At 39.4% G+C, this 18,761-nt stretch overlaps 1 protein-coding gene across 11 annotated transcripts in view; it reads right to left on the bottom strand.

Moving 5' to 3' along the window:
- Positions 1–18,761, bottom strand: part of MFSD14A (major facilitator superfamily domain containing 14A) — a gene marked incomplete at its 5' end in the record, with an annotated part of 45,105 nt that overhangs the window by 25,688 nt on the left and 656 nt on the right. For 10 of the 11 annotated variants that reach the window (XM_079696320.1, XM_079696323.1, XM_079696325.1 and 7 more), the window contains one exon: positions 12,216–12,363. The exons of the other annotated variant lie outside the window; for it this stretch is intronic. In XM_079696320.1, coding sequence (XP_079552446.1) covers positions 12,216–12,299 — 84 coding nt within the window. Of the gene's footprint in view, positions 1–12,215; positions 12,364–18,761 lie in introns of those variants that run through there. 11 annotated transcript variants of the gene reach the window in all.

The following is an 18,761-nucleotide window of genomic DNA, read 5'->3' as shown; positions in this document are numbered from 1 at the left end:
ACAAGACCTCATTCATTCAACAAACATTCAGAGTACCAGAGGTGCTGGGATTACAAAAACCAGTAAGACACACTCCCTGATCTCAAGGAGCTCACAGTGTAGAGAGGAAGAGGCCTCACTATAATCATCTGCTTATATGTAAATGCAGTAAAAGAGATATATACAAGTTAGGAAACAAGGAAAGGTTACTGCAAGAAAATGAAGTAGTGTGGACAATCACATCAGAGAAAACAAACCAGATGAAGTAGACAATGGCCATGACAGTTTAAGGCTGAAAGGAAGGCAGAAGAAGTAGCCTCTAAGCTTTGGTAAGGAGTTTTTCATCTTCACTCTAGAGATATAGGAAACCATTGACGAGTTTTAAGCAAGAGAATGGTGTGATGAGACCTGCATTTTTCAATACATCATGGTGATTTCCTAAAGGATGTAACAGGAGCAAACTGCATGCAGAAGCAGGCTATTAGAATCAGTTCAAACAAGAGGTGATGAGGGCATGACATAGGGGAGTGGCATGGATGCTGGAGGGGAGGGAACGGAAATAAGAATTTAGGATTTGAAACTGAAAGAATTTGATAAATGTGGGAGGGAGAATCAAGAAGAAGACTTCCAAGTTTTTAGCTTGGTTGTCTACTAGTGGAAGCTGGTAGCTTCCTAGCTCTTTTTTCCCCATGAGGCTCAGATTTACTTCAGATTCTATCCACAAGATAACCCTTGTACTTAAAACATTTCTATTGTCCTCTGAGGGCTGATTAAAACAATTAGTCAGCAGCAAATGTGATATCTGAAACCACCAGAGTAGGTGAGATGAAGTGTGAAAAGAGCAGTGGGCTAAGACAGAGCCCCAAGAAACACCAAAATTTAAGTATAGTTGACCCTTGAACAATGAAGGGGTTAAGGGGCACCGAGTCCCACACAGTCAAAAATCCATGTATAACTTTACAGTCAGCCCTCCGTATCCAGGTTCTGCATCTGTGGATTCAACCAACTGCAGATCATGTAGTACTGTAGTATGTATTTATTGAAAAAATCCATGTATAAGTGGACCCCGGCAGTTCAAACCCATGTTGTTCATGGGTCAACTGCAGTGGGCAGAAGAAAAGGAACCCATGAAGATAAAGGAACAATCAGAGAAACATCAGGAGAATCAAGAGGATACCGTGTCACAGATGACAAAGGAGCAGTTTTAGGAAGGAAGGGGTAATGCCCAGTACCAAATAGATAAGGTAAAAACAAATGTCCACAGGATTTCGTTAAGCTCCAAACTAGTTTTGTTCACCATCACATACTCTCAGCATCTATTAAAATGCCAAGTAGAACTTCTCAGGGCCTTTAACATGCTAATTTATATTATATTATTTATATTACGAATCTCCAAGAAGATATTATTTTCCAAACTTGACCATGAAATCCTCTGTCATATAAGAGACAGTATCTCACCAACACTTGAGTTCCTTGGAAAACTGTCTGAGAAATACTGATAAAAAGTAAGATGATAATTACATAACAATGTGTATAAATATACACATAGAGCCAAAAGCCTGGAAGTGGCTGCTTAAGTGAAGAACACTTAATCATTCAAGGACAGTGTTGGGAAAGCTTTGCAAAGGTATTAATAACATAGAGGGAGTAGGGATGGAGCAAAGTGAATGGATACAAAAAATATTTAAGAGGTTGAATAAGGACTCAGTCAGTGGATGACTAGATGTAGCAGAGGAGGGTAGAGAAGATCAAAGATGAAAAGATTTCAGTTTCTGCCTTGGTCAGCTGGACAGTGAAGAAAAGGGAAAGAATAAAAGATTAGTTTTAGGCATACTAGTTTGAGAAAAACATGTACAGCATTAGCTGAATTTAAAGAAAACAAAATGAGTAAACTATGCAAGAAATAGCAAAAGATTAATATCTTAACTAGGCAAAGCATTCATGAAAACCAATACAAAAGCACTACGATGCTTAAAAATATAAAAAATATAAACAAATAATTTTAAAAATAGCTCATAACATTCTATCATGGAAATAACCAAACATTCAGTAAAAGCTCCACCACAAAGATGTTCACAGCAGCATCATTTATAGTAGTAAATATGGAAATCTAAATGTTCAACCTTTAGTTACATATCCTATAATCAAATCATGGTATATAAATTAGACAGAATAATATGCAGCCAAAAACTGTTTATTGATCATCTTTAATAACAAGTAAAAATGTTTATGGCAATGTTAAATTTTAAAAAATCAAAGGAGGATATAAAATTGTATGTGTAATTTCAACTATGAAGAACAAAATAAAAACTCACCTCAATGTTAACAACGGTTATATTAGGTAGTGATTTTAAGTGACATAAAATTGTTTATTATGCTCTTCTGAATTTTCTAAATCTTTTCTAATAGTCATGACTATACTTTAAATAAGAGGGGCTTCCCTGGTGGCGCAGTGGTTGGGAATCCGCCTGCCAATGCAGAGGACACGGGTTCGAGCCCTGGGCCAGGAAAATCCCACAGGCCATGGAGAAACTAAGCCCGTGCGCCACGGCTGCTGAGCCTGCACTCTGGAGCCCGTGAGCCACAGCTACTGAGCCTGCGCTCTAGAGCCTGTGAGCCACAACTACGGACGCCCGCGCACCTGGAGCCCGTGCTCCATAACAGGAGAAGCCACCAGAGTGAGAAGCCCGTGCACTGCAATGAAGAGTAGCTCCCGCTCACTGCAACTAGAGGAAGCCCGCGCGCACAACGGAGACCCAACACAGCCAAAAATAATAAAATAAATTAAAATAAAATAAAATAATCACCTCACGTCGGCCAGAATGGCCATTATCAAAAAATCTAGAAACAATAAATGCTGGAAAGGGTGTGGTGAAAAGGGAACCTTCCTGCACTGTTGGTGGGAATGTAAATTGATACAACCACTATGGAAAATAGTTATGGAGGTTCCTTAAAAAGCTAAAAATAGAACTATCATATGACTCAACAATCCCACTACTGAGCATGTACCCTGAGAAAACCATAATTCAAAAAGAGACATGTACCATAATGTTCATTGCAGTTCTATTCACAATAGCCAGGACATGGAATCAACCTAAATGTCCACTGATAGATGAATGGATAAAGAAGATGTGGCACATATATACAACGGAATATTTCTCAGCCATAAAATGAAATTAAATTGAGTTATTTGTAGTGAGGTGGATGGACCTAGAGTCTGTCATACAGAATAAAATAAGTTAGAAAGAGAAAAACAAATACCGTATGCTAACGCATATATATGGAATCTTTTTTTAAAAAAAAAAAGGTACTGATGAACCTAGTTGCAGGGCAGGAATAAAGAGGTAGACACAGAAAATGGACTTGAGGAAATGGGGTGGGAGGGCAAAGCTGGTGCGAAGTGAGAGTACCATCAACATATATACAGTACTGAATGTAAAATAGTTGGCTGGTGGGAAGCAGCAGCATAGCACAGGGAGTGGGCTCTGTGCTCTGCGACGACCTACGGGGTGGGATACGGAGGATGGGAGGAAGGCTCAAGAGGAAGGGGATATGGGGACATGTGTATGCATATGGCTGATTCGCTTTGTTGTGCAACAGAAACTAACACAGTATTGTGAAGCAATTATACTCCAATAAAGATCTATTAAAAAAATAAATAAAAATAAAAAATAAAATATTTTTAAAAAAAATAAATAAGAGGAAAATGTTTTACTTATCTAAGAGAAAAACTATGTAAAAGATAGGTAGTTGCATACGCTTGTCCCTCCTAAGCCATTCTCTCATATTTCCCAGAGTTGGGGGGAAAAAGTGTGTGTGTGTGTGTGTGTGTGTGTGTGTGGAAAAGTGTGTGTGTGTGTGTGTGTGTGTGTGTGTGTGTTAAGGCAGGGCAGGGGGAGAGATAGTTGCTTGCCCTAAGGTACTGGTAATTTTGAGAGTTGTATTATATCCATAGTCATCTATCCTGTTTTAAATGAATTCAAAAGTAATACAAGATCTTAATAAAACTGACAAATTTTTAAAATATTTTACTAATCTGGAATTACAGAAACTTCTAGGCAGGACTTTTGATGTAAGTTTTAATGGAATACCGATCCATAATCAAAATTCCAGGACAATTTGGGAAGAATACAAGGGTCATGGCCTGGGCAGAAAGACTAAGGGAAGAGGGTTAACAGACAGGTAGGGGGCAAATATTTGACCAGTGCGTGGTTTACAGCATCAAGAGTAGAAAGTTCAGCATAATGAGATCATATCAACATATGACATTTGAAGATTCTCAAAAGAATTAAGAGGTACAAAGTGGAAAATTCTGAAGGAGACAAATTTGAACATAAACTAACACGTACCCAACCCGAAATGCCAAGATATTCCGCCTAAAAGCGTAATAATTACTATGCCAAAAGTACATTCAACTGAGTAATTTCCCTCTTATGGAGGCATGAGAGATGATTCCATGGCAGTCACCTCTAACTTCAACCTCAGAAGTTGGGGACAATCTCCTTTAACCCCACCTCCACCCTCCAATCTAATTCCATTTCCCAAAGCATACTTTCCATTGGTAACATATTTGGTTTCATCATCTAGGCTTTTGGCTAAGCCTTTTAAAAATCTACTTATTTATTCTTCTACCCTGTAACACTAGATAACTTTTACAAAGTTATATTTTGTTTTGTAAAGTACCTATTTCATTTTATTTAACTTAAACTTACGTTTTTCAAGCTCATGCTCTCTGAGGCAGGCCTTATGCTTTATTCTTCTACAATCTGGAGCATGTGGTACATGCATAGCACAAAAGTGTTTAATAATTAATAAGTGTTTGCAGAACTGAAATGAATTACTCTGTAAGTCTCCTCTACCTATCACTTTAGGCATTCAGTATATGGTTACTGTATTTAAATATTGTTAAAAGGGCAATATATTCATTAATTAAATTTGCAACTTCCCCTATTAACTCCCTCCTCTATACTCTGTCTGCTACTGTATCATCTATCACATGGGTTTACTGTACACATACATGAGATTAAAATAATAAAAAAATCACTAAAGACTTAGAATGATTTACATTCATAATCTTATCTACCCCTTCTAACCTTTCAAGTTAGATACTGTTATCTCCATTTTACAGTCCAATACAGCACTTAAGAGATGGATCAGTCAATCCAGGCAACTGCAAAGCCCACCCAAGTCCGGAGCTACACTGGTTGCAGTGGTTACACTGCATATATTACCACAGACTGTTACTTAAGAGTAGGGATCCAATCTTAACCATCTTAGTATCTCAATGCATAGCTCAATGCCTAGTATAGAAAGGGTATTTCATGCTCATGGACTGACTGATAACCCTTATCATGAGAGTCAGTAGCTGTTAAATGACTTAAGTAAGTCACTTTACCTCTCTTAGCAGTTAGGGGTAAACTATTAATTTCTTACCTAAATCCTCATCTAACTCTCAAATTCCACATCTATGATTGTCCAATCAATATGAGTTTATGAATCCAGCAGTTATTGTGGGGAATATGGACTTTAATAACTTATGTTATATTCCTATCAATGAAGAGAGGGACTTATATGGGTTGTTGGCCAGGAGAAAGAAGTAATTCCACCAGTAACTGGGCATTATAATCCTATTTATTAAATAGAATGTTATCATGTGAGGAAACCATGAGAATAAGCCAAACTGAGGATCATTCTTCAAAACAAAGGCTTAGACTATTAAAAATGTCAATATTATCAAAAATAAACAAAAAGCTATTCTAGACAGAAGAGACATGGCAACTAAATGTAATAATTAAATTCTACATCCAAAAAAAGACTATAAAGGACGTTATTGGGAAAATTGGGGAAATGTGACTGGCCTATATATTACACAATATTATTGTATCAGTGTTAAATTTTCTGAATATAGTGATTATATTGTGGTTATGTGGGAGAATATCCTTATTCTTAGGTGATGCATCCTGAATGTTTTAGGGATAAAGTGTCATGATGTCTACTACTAACTCAAATGGTTCAGAAAAAAATGAAAAAAAATATATAAAGGAAAAACAAATGTGGCAAAATGTTAACAATTGCTGAATCACAAATCTATGGGATGGGCAAATAGATATTCATTATGCTATTCTTGCAACTTTTCTGTAGTTTTGAAAATTCTCAAAATAAAAGTTGGGGAAATAAAAAACACAATGAAAAATATAAGGTATGGAGAATAATTTTGAACTTAGAATTTAATACTGACAAGTTATCAATCGAGAATGAGGATAAAATAAATCTCCAGAAAGAAACACTGAATTTTCTCTGAACAATATATAACTAAGTTTACTAAAATAATTTAATGTAAAAGTCTTGCACAAAAAAAGACAAAGATTCTTAATTATAGACATCTAAGACCTGGAGCTTTTCATGGAAGAACACTAAAACGAAAATTTCTATAGAGAATACCATAACTACAGAGCTGCTTTCCTGGGATCCTGACACATTATGGAATAACTGAAGGAAATAAGGCTTTACTGCTAGTATTTGGTACCATGTTTCCTCTCTCACAAAGTCAGCTGGTGTTTTCTTATTTTCTATGACCTTAATCAGGCAAGGCAAGGTTTACTACATTTGTGAACAAAAAGAAAACTGATCCTTTATATCCTGAAAGTATGAATCACCATAAACATGTAGAGACACCATTATACTAATTAAGTCACTTTGGCTTAATTTGCAGCGAGACTTCAGAATTATTTTATGGATACATTATGGATCAATTTAAAAGAGATATTCAATATTTGTATATCACAGAAGTGAAGAGGTATTGGTTAGATTGCCCCTAAACAGAATGAAATACACTTCCTATAAATATTCAAGAAGAGTATAGTGAGGGGCTTCCCTGGTGGCGCAGTGGTTGGGAGTCCGCCTGCCGATGCAGGGGACACGGGTTTGTGCCCCGATCTGGGAGGATATCGCGTGCCGCGGAGCGGCTGGGCCTGTGAGCCATGGTCGCTGAGCCTGCGCTCCGCGGTGGGAGAGGCCACAGCGGTGAGAGGCCCGCGTAACCGCAAAACAAACAAAAAAAGAGTATAGTGAGATCAAGTTTTACTCTTAAAAAAACAGAGAAGGGGCTTCCCTGGTGGCGCAGTGGTTGAGGGTCCGCCTGCCGATGCAGGGGACGCGGGTTCGTGCCCCGGTCCGGGAAGATCCCACATGCCACGGAGCGGCTGGGCCCGTGAGCCATGGCCGCTGGGCCTACGCGTCTGGAGCCTGTGCTCTCACAGCAGTGAGAGGCCCGCGTACCGCAAAAAAATAAATAAGTAAAAAATTAAAAAATAAAGAAGATTTACAGCTTGAGACTGTACTGCTTTGAGGTAAATTTTGAAAAGATAACTAACATGACAATCTACTGCATCCCTCTCCATTCTTAAGGGGAAAATATGTGGCTGGCTGTTAAATCAAGTCATCATTACATTAAGTGCTTATCCCCCATGAACACCAAATGGGTTACACAGTTCAAATGACTATAAACTAAACTCACTAAAAAGGTAAAATAAAATTAAAAAACCCCCATCAACACAAAAATCAAACTGTCACCAATGTCTAAGATGGAGCCTAAGCTCAAGACCTGTCTTAGGGTAATCTCTAATTACTCAATTCATAGAGTTAAATGATAAAATATACCTCTTGTTTTAAAAAGACTCCCTAAGAAGTATTTCCTGTGGTAGAATTCATAACCGTATTTATACACTATTGAGAAAGTAGACCTATTATTAAGAATAAGCTACTATATCTGGCTCTGAAAGAAACAAACCCATTTCAGGGATCTTGATGCGCCCTGGCTGAAATGGTCAACTGTTACTTTAATTGACACTTCTAATTCAAAATAATGCCAAAAGACAAGCTTTTAAATAACTGAAAATTTTAAATCATATATACTTATCAGAATGATACTTGAGAAAAGCTATTCTTTTTACTTAACTTCAACACTTCAACTGTGAGTGAATTTCCACAGATGATATTGGAAAACAGGTCTTCAAACTATAGTAAGACAAACTGGAAATATAATCTGAGAAAACCGTTTACTAATTTACCCTCAAACACACTAACCTAAAGCAAATGTTGACTCAAGGAGGTAAGGAGGTAAGTATGCATTCATGGTTCTGCCTGCCACAAGCTTGCCAAGGACATATATACATCCTGATGTTTCTAGGCATGCACTACTGATTTCAAAGAACAGCTGCTTTTTGAAAGGCACCATGGCCCTCTTCATGGCTTGCACTCTAGGAACCAGAGGCTGCTCTCTGGGGGCTACAAAGAGCTATTCTGCAACTCCTTCAGCCATCCTAGCAGGTGAAGAGTGCAAATGATCAGAGCTTAGGTCCAGACTTTTGAAATGATTTTTGACTCCTATTTATTGTGATTAAAATCAGAGATATCAGGAATAAGTATCTGGTGCTCTGCATCTCTGGGCATATCTGAAATGTCAATTTTACTTTTTTTCAGGTACTTCCAATAAAGCAATACACATACGCCTTGCTTTCTATCTAATTTTTAAAGTCATTTTACCAATTCACTTGTGAAAATGTCACTTGTGACATTTTTCACTTTGTCAGAGATGCAGACTCACAACTGTATTCACAAAACAATAAAGATCACAATACGAAACAAAGAAAACTTTAAAAAATCATAAGGATAATTCTATCTTTGACAATACAAATAACTCACGTAAATAGTTCTTTGGCTCTTAGCCTCTACCAAGAATACTTATAAGCTATCTGCTAATACATGGTAATGATTTAACAACAAAACCCAAAGTATTCTAAAATGTCAGAATGCACTTTCAATTCAACTGTCCTAAATGGTCTGCAATGAATAAGAGATGTAGCAAAATGTTACATACATTAAAACATAACTAAACACTGTAATCCTATGTGCGGATGCTTCAAAAAGCAAAATCACCAATAATGTCACAGCCACTTTTATCAGTAAAATGGTATAAGTAGATGATTAAGTAAATATTTATTGAATTTAACCTGTGAAACTATTCTTTAGTTACTTATGTTGTTTTCATATAGAACAACTGTTCTTAAACTTTCAGGAAGTATGGATCCTTTTGTGGAATCTCCCTAGAAAAATGTGTAGTCAAAGAAAATTTTGCAAACAACTTCAGGGTCAACAGACCTAAGTTAAGAACTCCTGATACAGAATCACACACCTTCATGTAATTTATCTTAATTGTGTACTACTCAAATGAACAACATTAATAGTCAGCCTTACCCTGGCTTCAGCGCCAACTGAAATACAATTTCAAGAAAAAAACATTTAGTTACTTATGATTAACCTGGTTTGCTTAGAAGGGTTCACTTCTTCAAAACTGTTAAAAACTACAATAAGTATGTGCTAAGTTTTTGACAAATTAACAGCTCATTAATAATTTTGTTTATGAATATTACAACTGGCTGATCAAGCTTACAAAGATGCCATTAGCAGAAGGAGAAAGCAAAATAATCTTAACATTGTTGAACACCAGGAAGAAAATGGAAGGGGATCAGGTCAGTACCATTGGCCAGGGATGTGAAATACTGTTCAGAGCTTGTCATGTATGACCATACAGCCTCAGACACCTGGATGTTCATAACAGTAGTCCGACCAATTTTAAGTAGAGAGGCAGAGAAGTAAATGTCATTTTTAAACTATTTTTATGACTATAATAACTCCACATGTTTTCACTTACAGCTAGAGTAGATTAAAATACAAATACTGCAAAAAATTACCCTGGCACTTCTAGAAATATAAATATCTACTGATTATATATGGGAATAAATAAAATTACACTAAAAAATCATCTTAAGAATGTGCTACTAGACACATTTTTAAAAATCACTTTAAATGTGTTTTTATCACTTTAAGTTCACATAGTAGGCCCTGTAGGATTAAAAGATGCATAAACAAAGTCCCTATTCTAAAGAGGTGTCCAGTGCTGTTAGAATGGAAAGTTCAGCATAAGTGTACAAAGATGATAAATGATAATACCCCCATGCCCACATCCCTCAAAAGAAACTTTCATTTATTTTATGATGGGGTAAAAATTGTATTTTGTGTCCAAAAGCAAGCTATGAATTCACTACAACTTCAGTAAATATCAAGATAAAAAAAAATAACTTCTTCCAAATAGCCCAGGATTTAATTGCTATAAAGCAAATTTAAAAAGTCAGAGGTAACAAAACTGAACTTTACAAGGTAAAAGGTGTGTTTCTTGAAAACAGCTTCATTCTTATCTTTTATAAAAAAAAAAAACAAAAACAAAAAACTAGGGGCTTCCCTGGTGGCACAGTGGTTAAGAATCCGCCTGCCAATGCAGGAGACATGGGTTCGAGCCCTGGTCCGGGAAGATGCCACATACTGCGGAGCAACTAAGCCCGTGCGCCACAGCTACTGAGCCTGCGCTCTAGGGCCTGCGAGCCACAACTACTGAGCCCGCATGCCACAACTACTGAAGCCCGCGCGCCCAGAGCCCGTGCTCTGCAACAAGAGAAGCCACGCAATGAGAAGCCCGTGCACCACAACGGAAGAGTAGCCCCCGCTAACCACAACTAGAGAAAGCCCGAGCTCTGCAATGAAGACCCAATGCAGCCAAAAATAAATAAATAAATTCATTTAAAAAATTACTAATCTTAAATATCACTTGCTTTTACAAAATACAATTCTTTGATGCTTCTATTTTGTAGATTGTAGATGAACTTAAAATATCAAATCCCTATGACTGACAAAGGCAACCAGTATTCTTTCAAACTATTTCTCTCCCCACATAGTAGTTCTAACCAACTTGGTCAAAAGAGCCAGGACAATTCATAACTGACTTAATCAAAACAATGTTTTAATTAATTAAATAATAATAAATTAAATACAACAAAAAGATCTGACGACTTGAATTTCAAAGTTTCTTTTTTCACCAAATGTCAAAGCTATGACATCTATAGATTTGACAGTTAACTAAAAGTATATGCTGAAATTGCTACATATGTCCCAAGCTTTCTAAATTTTAGCATAACTAACTGGGCCGTATTCTGAAATGTCAAAAGAAAGTTGTCTCTGATTTCAAATGAATTTAGCAAATCCTCAATGGCGACCTAATTACATATTTAGCACTGTGCTAGTAGCTGAGGGCTCCAACAAAACACAAACAAATATGGAAAAAAGGAACCATTTCTGCACATTTCTCGGAAAAGTGAAGTATGTATTTCACCTTTGCATTCTATTTTGGAACGTGATATCAAAGAATGCAACAAAGACCAGAGAGTGTAGCAACGGAGAATTTTCAGCTAAAAAAAAGTATAGGCGAGTTATTGTCAATTAAAAGGCCTACGTCCCCTGCCGGTTAACAGCACAACGCATAAAGTTGACTGTGATGACAACTGTTTCTAAAAAGCAAAAATTTTTTTCTCGCCCTCAATCTGTCTTCCTTTCAAAGGTCTTCCAATCCTCAGGCCATGATCAACTCTACCTAGTATTTTTTGTTTTAAAATACACCAGGTGATTTTAAAACCACAGGGTGATGACTCTTCTTTGAAAACTAGCAGATTGAAGTCTAGGCCCCAGGTGTCCTCCGTCACGCTCCTGACTGCGGGAAGTGAGGAGCAAAGCCCACCTTCCGACAGTGTTTACCGTACTGGAAGCAGCCAAGAGCAGGAGCACTGACCCAGAACGCCGTGGAAGAAGGGAGCGAGCGCACTACGGGGCCCCAGCGGGGTCGCCGCGCCAGATGCCACCCGGTTAGCAGCATATGGGAGAGCAGAGATTGCTCCCGGCCGCTTCCAGAGCGCGGCCCACGACCTCGCGGGGCCTGGACGGCGCAGGCGAGGCTGCGGAGGCGAAGGGGACGGCGGAACCAGCTCCGCCCCGGCGACCCGGCGGGCCGGCCGGCAGCGGAGCCCGGCGTTGATTCCTCCCCGCGGCTGAGGCGCTCGTGGGCTCAAGGCCGCAGGGCCAACGGGGGCGGCCAAAGGAAAGGGTGGCAGGTGCGGGAGAGGCGGGCGGCTTCTCCATTCGAGAGGACGGGCCCCGGAGGCCGCAGGCCGGGGCGAGGGAGGAAAGCCCCTGAAGCAGAGGCACTGGGGGCCCGGGAGCCCGAGACACCGGCACCGTGGGAGAGGTGAGGGAGGGCGGGGGCAGTCGGGGGCGGCTGCAGGCGTCAGCGTTGGGGGCAGAAAGAGATCCGGGCCCCGAAAGACCCTCCCCGGCTCGGTACCCCAGCTCACCGTGCCCCCGTCCTTAATGATGATCTTCTTGGCCAGCATGATACTGCGGTTCGCGGCCCGTTTCTTCTTCTTCCCCTGGGTCATTTTACCATCCTCGATTCCTGGCGTTGCTGCAGCCACTCCCGGGGCGGCCGGCCCCAGCGGCGAGTGCCGTCCCGCCACTACTGCTGGGCCGAGCCGCTCGGGGCGCCCGCCGCCATCTTGAGGGCCCGGCCTGCCTCCGGCGGCGCGTCACATCGTGCGATCGGTCGACCAGCCCGCCCCGCCCACGAGATGCGCCCCGCCCGCTCAGCCGCTGGGCAGTCTGCGCCCGCGGAGGGAAGCCCCGAGGGAAGCGGGCGGCGCGCGGCGGAGGCAGCCGTTGGAGGCAGCCGGTGGAGGCAGCCGGTGGAGGGAGTGGCGCGTGGACGGATCCGTGTGCTCTCCGTTCACCAGCTCGCTCAGCCCTCACCACAGCCCTGGGCGCTGGGGACGGTGATAGATCCCCTAAACAGAGGAAGAATTTAAATTTCTAAAAGTTACCTGCTAGTGGAAGTACAGCTGATAAACGGTGGCACTGGAATTTTAACCAGGTGTCCTCAACTATGAGGGCTGTCTCCAACTGTGTTCTAACCAACACCGGAACCGAAGGAAACTGTTGAAATAGTTTTACAGAAATAGTGGGTGACTGAAGGAGAAAAGATAAACTGAGTTTTCCTAGTCTTTTGTCCTTCTGGTGCCGGGGGCGGGTCGGGGAAAGCCTGGAGCTCAGCTGAAGCCCGCCTGTTTCCAGGAGCTCCCTGGCCCCAGGCAGGATCTTTTCTCTAATCCCTGCCAATAAAAATTTACATAATCTAGGCCACACTTTGTAGCCCACTACCTGTTTTACCGTGTTGTTTAAAAATTAACGTTGTTAATTAATGCTGTTAATTAACAGTTGTCACAAGTGGAGTATGGACTTCAAATTAAAGTATCACGATGTTGGACTTCCCTGGTGGCGCAGTGGTTGAGAGTCCGCCTGCTGATGCAGGGGACACGGGTTCGTGCCCCGGTCCAGGAAGATCCCACATGCCGTGGAGCAGCTGGGCCCGTGAGCCATGGCCGCTGAGCCTGCGCATCCGGAGCCTGTGCTCCGCAACGGGAGAAGCCACAACGGTGAGAGGCCCACACACCGCAAAAAAAAAAAAAGTATCACGATGTTAAATTTGTGATTACTGTGTTATGAAAGAGAATATCCTTTTCCTTAAGAAATATACACCGGAGTCTTAAGGAGTGAAGGAATGTGATGCATGCTACCTACTCTTTTTTTTTTTTTTTTTAATTTTATTTATTTATTTATTTATTTATTTATTTATCCTGTGTTGGGTCTTCGTTTCTGTGCGAGGGCTTTCCCTAGTTGTGGCAAGTGGGGGCCACTCTTCATCGCGATGCGCGGGCCTCTCACTATCGCGGCCTCTCTTGTTGCGGAGCACGGGCTCCAGACGCGCAGGCTCAGTAGTTGTGGCTCACGGGCCCAGTTGCCCCGCAGCATGTGGGATCTTCCCAGACCAGGGCTCGAACCCGTGTCCCCTGCATTGGCAGGCAGATTCTCAACCACTGCGCCACCAGGGAAGCCCTACCTACTCTTAAATGGTTAGGAAATAGCATGTATGTATGTGAGAGAGGGGGTTGAGAGAGTGATAAAGCAAAATGGCAAGGTGATAAAAAAAAATAGTGAATTTGTGTGTGGTGGTTTTAAGATATCTTCACAAATTCAGTGATATTCTCTTCTGGAAGAGGCGGGGTCTAATTTCTCTTCTCAGGAGTGTGGGCTGGGCTTAGTGACTGTTATCTAATAGGATATTGTAGAAGTGACTTATCTGACTTCCTAGGCTAGGTCATAAAAGGCTCAGCATCTTCTCGCTAGCTTTCTCTTTTTCATTCACTCAGAACCCAAGTCTAGTGGAAACCAGCCGCCATGTCATGAGGACACTTAGGCAGCCTATACTGAGGCCTTCCACCAACAGATATGTGAGAGTCATCTTGGAAGCCAGTCCTCCAGTCCTGCTCAAGGCTTTGGCTGACAGCAACCCATGCCAACATCCTGACTGCAACTTAAGGAAACCCTGAGCTATGCCTGCCCAGCTAAGCCACTCCTGGTTTCCTGACTCTCAGAAACTGTAAGATAAAAAGTACTTGTTTTAAGCCACTAAGCTTTGGGGTAATTTGGTACTTGTTTTAAGCCACTAAGCTTTGGTACTATTACTGCAACTTTTCTGTAAGCTTGAAATTATTTTAAAATATTAAAAAATAAATTTGATTGAATTTTCTTTCTATTTCGGTAACTGACTAGACATAGAAACAAATCAATTTCCATGGAAGGAAGAAAGGCATTTTAGCCTGATAATTCAAGTTACATGTTTCCTCAATAAGTAAACTCAATATTTGTTTAAAAATATTCTTTTACTGAAACTGACTTGAAGCTCTTTAGAGAAAGTAAGATGAGATAGATTTCATAGTTAAATCCCCGGGAGTTTGTTTTGGATGGATAGAGAGGGTTGGTAAGATCATTTATTGTGTGGCTACTCTGACCTTTTTCAAAATCATACTTCATCTAGCTGCACCAGCTTTATCATCCTTAACAACTGATTATTGTTCAGTCATTCAAAAAAATATTTGAGTACCTCTAAGTGTCTGCCACAGTTTTACTAGACACTGGAGATACATCAATAGATGACATTATATTTATCTACATAGAGCTTAATTATACCGGGGGACAGAGTTATAAAACAAACACAAAATGAAGATAATTACCAATTGTGGTAAGTGCTGTTGTAAAAAAGGTAATAAGAAAAATTTTGCATATGTTGAATGTCCAGAATGTCCCAGGCATTGTGCTAGAAGAGCTGCAATAGTAAACAAGAGATGACTCTTGTAACAGACTTACTGTGCATGTACTTGTGGCTTTCTGTGTGATGTGGGGTTGTGAAGATTCACAAACTTTACATTAAGAAGTTGATGTGTCAGTTAGGGTTCTTTGGTAATAGTCAACAGAAACTAGCATTAGCTAACATAAGCAAAATGGAGTGATTTGGAAGGATCCTGGAAGTTCCCAAAATTAATGAGCAGGTGAATAATCAGGCTTGAAAACAGGCAAGAACCAGTATTTGGAAAGTTCATGAGAACACTTCATGAGGCACTCTGGAAGGGAGAGAAATCCCTTGGAGAGAAGGGCAAGTGGCTGAAGCTAAATATTCCTAAAGAAACAAGATTGTATGGCAGAATCCAATCCCCCAAATGTGCCATTTATTAAAGAAACTGCAGTTTACCATACAAACAGAAGAGGGCCTCCTTAACTATGAAACAGTCACCTACATTCTTTCACCCCTTCCTTCTGTAGAACAATCTGTTCTTGCTGATCCAAGAAAATCCTACATGTTTTACGAGGGACAGAAAAAGCCACCAAAACCCCATAAAAGGCTACTATAAAAGGAAAACAGAAAATGAAAACTTTTAAATTAATAGAAAATACTACCCTCTAGAAAATATGAAGCAGAGGAAAACTATATACATCACTCCAATATGAATTAAATATCATTAAATGAGCAATTGCAGATGTGAAAGAATGTAACAAACTGTTAAAAACTCAATAGGAAGATGAGAGTTGATCAAACTCAGGCAATTTACTGAAATAGTAAAATCATCTAAAAAATGAAAACTAAGTTACAGGGTTCCTAAGAGAGAACAGATACACATGAAAATAAGGAACATGGAGGAGAGGAATAAATCAGTTATAAAGAAAAAAAGAGAAAATAAGGATGAGAGAGAAAATGACATGGAAAAAATTATCTGGGCCCCCAGGAAAAAAGCAACAACAAACAAAGTTAGTATTTTTTCCAAAGGGGGAAAAAAATCAAATGGTGCCAGATTTCTTGACAATAACACCAAGCAACACAACAATGGAGCAACATTTTCAAAAAAACTCAAAGAAAGTGTGAGCCAAAGACTTTATAGTTCATCAGCCTGTACTTAAAGTATCTAGGCTCTAGAAGAAATTTTAAACATGCTAGAACTTGAGGAATATTGTACTTACAAGCCCTCCTTGAGTACTCTACTAGAAGAGCTTCATCCAGCCAAGAGTTGATTGGGGAGCCTTCAGCTAAAGTACTGGTGAAGAGTATTAAATATACTTAAAATACATTTAATTTTATAACAAATGCAGGGACTAGGGTGAAAAAATAGTGTGTAAATGTTATAAGTTCTAAAACATTTCGAATAGAAATAAGGCAACTAAAAAATATGAGAAGATGGGAGGAAGGAGTAGAATAAGTTCATTGGTTGTCACAAAGGCAATTAGATGGGAGTCAAAGAACATTTAAAACAGCAAACAATAGTAGAAGCTTAAACAAGCAAAAAGAGGTCTTTTATGGCATTACATAAAATGTTATCAGTAAAAAGGTAACCACTAGAACAGAAAACCCTTTCTAAACATAAAAAGAAAATTTTAAAGCAAGGAACACACTCCACATGGTGAAACACAATAAATATAGCAATGTACACACTTTTATTTTTTAAAAAGAAACACAGGAAAGATAAACTAGCAACTAATGAAAATAATTATCTATAGGAGGTGATTAGGAATGGGGTGGAAGCATAGGCATGGCAGCTTGGCTAATCTGAGTATACTTTTTATATAGTTTTAACTGTGAACCATGTAAATGCTTCACATATTCAAAAGCAATAAAATTTTAAAATTAAATATGAAATTGAATATAAACAAAAACAAACTAAACTAGTTATATCACAGTGATAGCATAACCATTTAGAGAAAATAGTAATTTACATTCACTTTTGAACACGTACTCTTAGTGGGCTATTCTAAGGACAAAGAGAACTGCAAAGAGATCTTAAATTTTATTCAATATGTTTTCCATTAGTAATACTGGTATTGTAGTGAAACATAAGCTATATAATAAAACATTTAAGCAAATATGCTAATGTTACTCAGAACCAATATTTTCACTGTAAGAGAAAAGAGAGGCAAATATAAAGTAAGAAAAAAGCTTGTAATACTAATTTTTAATTGTAAACATTGATTTAAATTCATGAACTCTTAAAAATGTTATTTCCTAGCTCTGCCCACTGATATGTGGCCCATAAGCAAATGGAGTTCAAATTCCATTCCCCCTAAAAGGAATAGATAGGGCTCCTTGGAGAAATAGCTGATATTCCCCAGCTTTGGAACAGGATGAGTACGAGGCAAGTCTGGAACATACTGTTGTACCTGAAGCAAGGAGGACCTCAAAGACTAATGTGGTCATGTCTAACAGAACAGAAGCTAGCTTCTAGTGACCTCCACTGGCTACTGGCTTACAATATGAACATCAAAAGGAAATGTGACTGGGGAATTCCCTGGATGTCCAGTGTTTAGGACTCCACACTCTCACTGCCGAGGGCCTGGGTTCAATCCCTGGTCAGGGAACTAAGATCTCATAAGCCATGAGGCGCAGTTAAAAAAACAAACAAAAAAACAAAACAAAACAACAAAACTGTGACTGTAATTAGCTATAATGTTTACATTGAATATTAAGGACAGTGATATCTGGGGGAAAAAAAGAGGGCTTTAGGAACAAGAAAGGAGGGAAAATAGTCTTTTTAAAATAGAGGAATAGAAACTATATAATAAATGTAGAAGAAAATTAGAGAATTAAAAAATTTTAAATCACTATTTTGCACCTCAGTGTGATAAATGATTCAGTTAAGAATCATCAGTTGATGCTAAAACCATTAAATGAAAGGCTGGTAGGAAAAAGAACATTCCCATGGTGCCAAAATACTACCCTAAAGAATACTAATTACTACGGGGAGAAAATGACCTTTACAATGGAAAGATCTGTTAGTCGCCACCTTGACTGAATGATTATCATCAATAATGAGACAATCTAGAATTATGTGTCTTCTAATGTGATACAATATAAAACCTATAAGATAATCTATGAAATATTCTTTCCCAAAACATTTAACCTGAAGTTAATCAAACCTACAGACTTCTAGTTTGAAGGAGATGCAAAGAATAAAGGGAACAGGGTTTCCCTGGTGACGCAGTGGTTGAGTCCACCTGCCGATGCAGGGGACACGGGTTCGTGCCCTGGTCCGGGAAGATCCCACATGCCGCGGAGTGGCTAGGCCCGTGAGCCATGGCCACTGAGCCTGCGCTCCGCAACGGGAGAGGCCACAACAGTGAGACGCTTGTGTACCGCAAAAAAAAAAAAAAAAAAGGATAAAGGGAACAAATCAAGGATATTGACAGATCATGGATAGATACCAAGTGACTTAGATTCTTCAAAAAGTCACAGCATGGGGAAAAAAAGCCATTGGGGTACAGGGAAGGATCTTCTAGACAAAAAGAGACAATCAAATAGAAAGTATGAACCTCAACTGAATCCTGGATCAAAAAAACTGTAAAAGGTCATTTTTTGAGACAACTGGAAATATCTGAATATGAACGTAGATGATACAATGAAATTAAATTTTCTTAAGTGTGATAATGGGATTGAATTTAATTAGAAAAATGTCCATATTTTTAGA

This window comes from Hyperoodon ampullatus (assembly GCF_949752795.1).
Source record: "Hyperoodon ampullatus genome assembly, chromosome: 2".
Taxonomy (NCBI): Eukaryota; Metazoa; Chordata; class Mammalia; order Artiodactyla; family Ziphiidae; genus Hyperoodon; species Hyperoodon ampullatus.
Note: the sequence above shows the minus strand (reverse complement) of the source record. Positions and strands in the feature narration are given on the sequence as shown.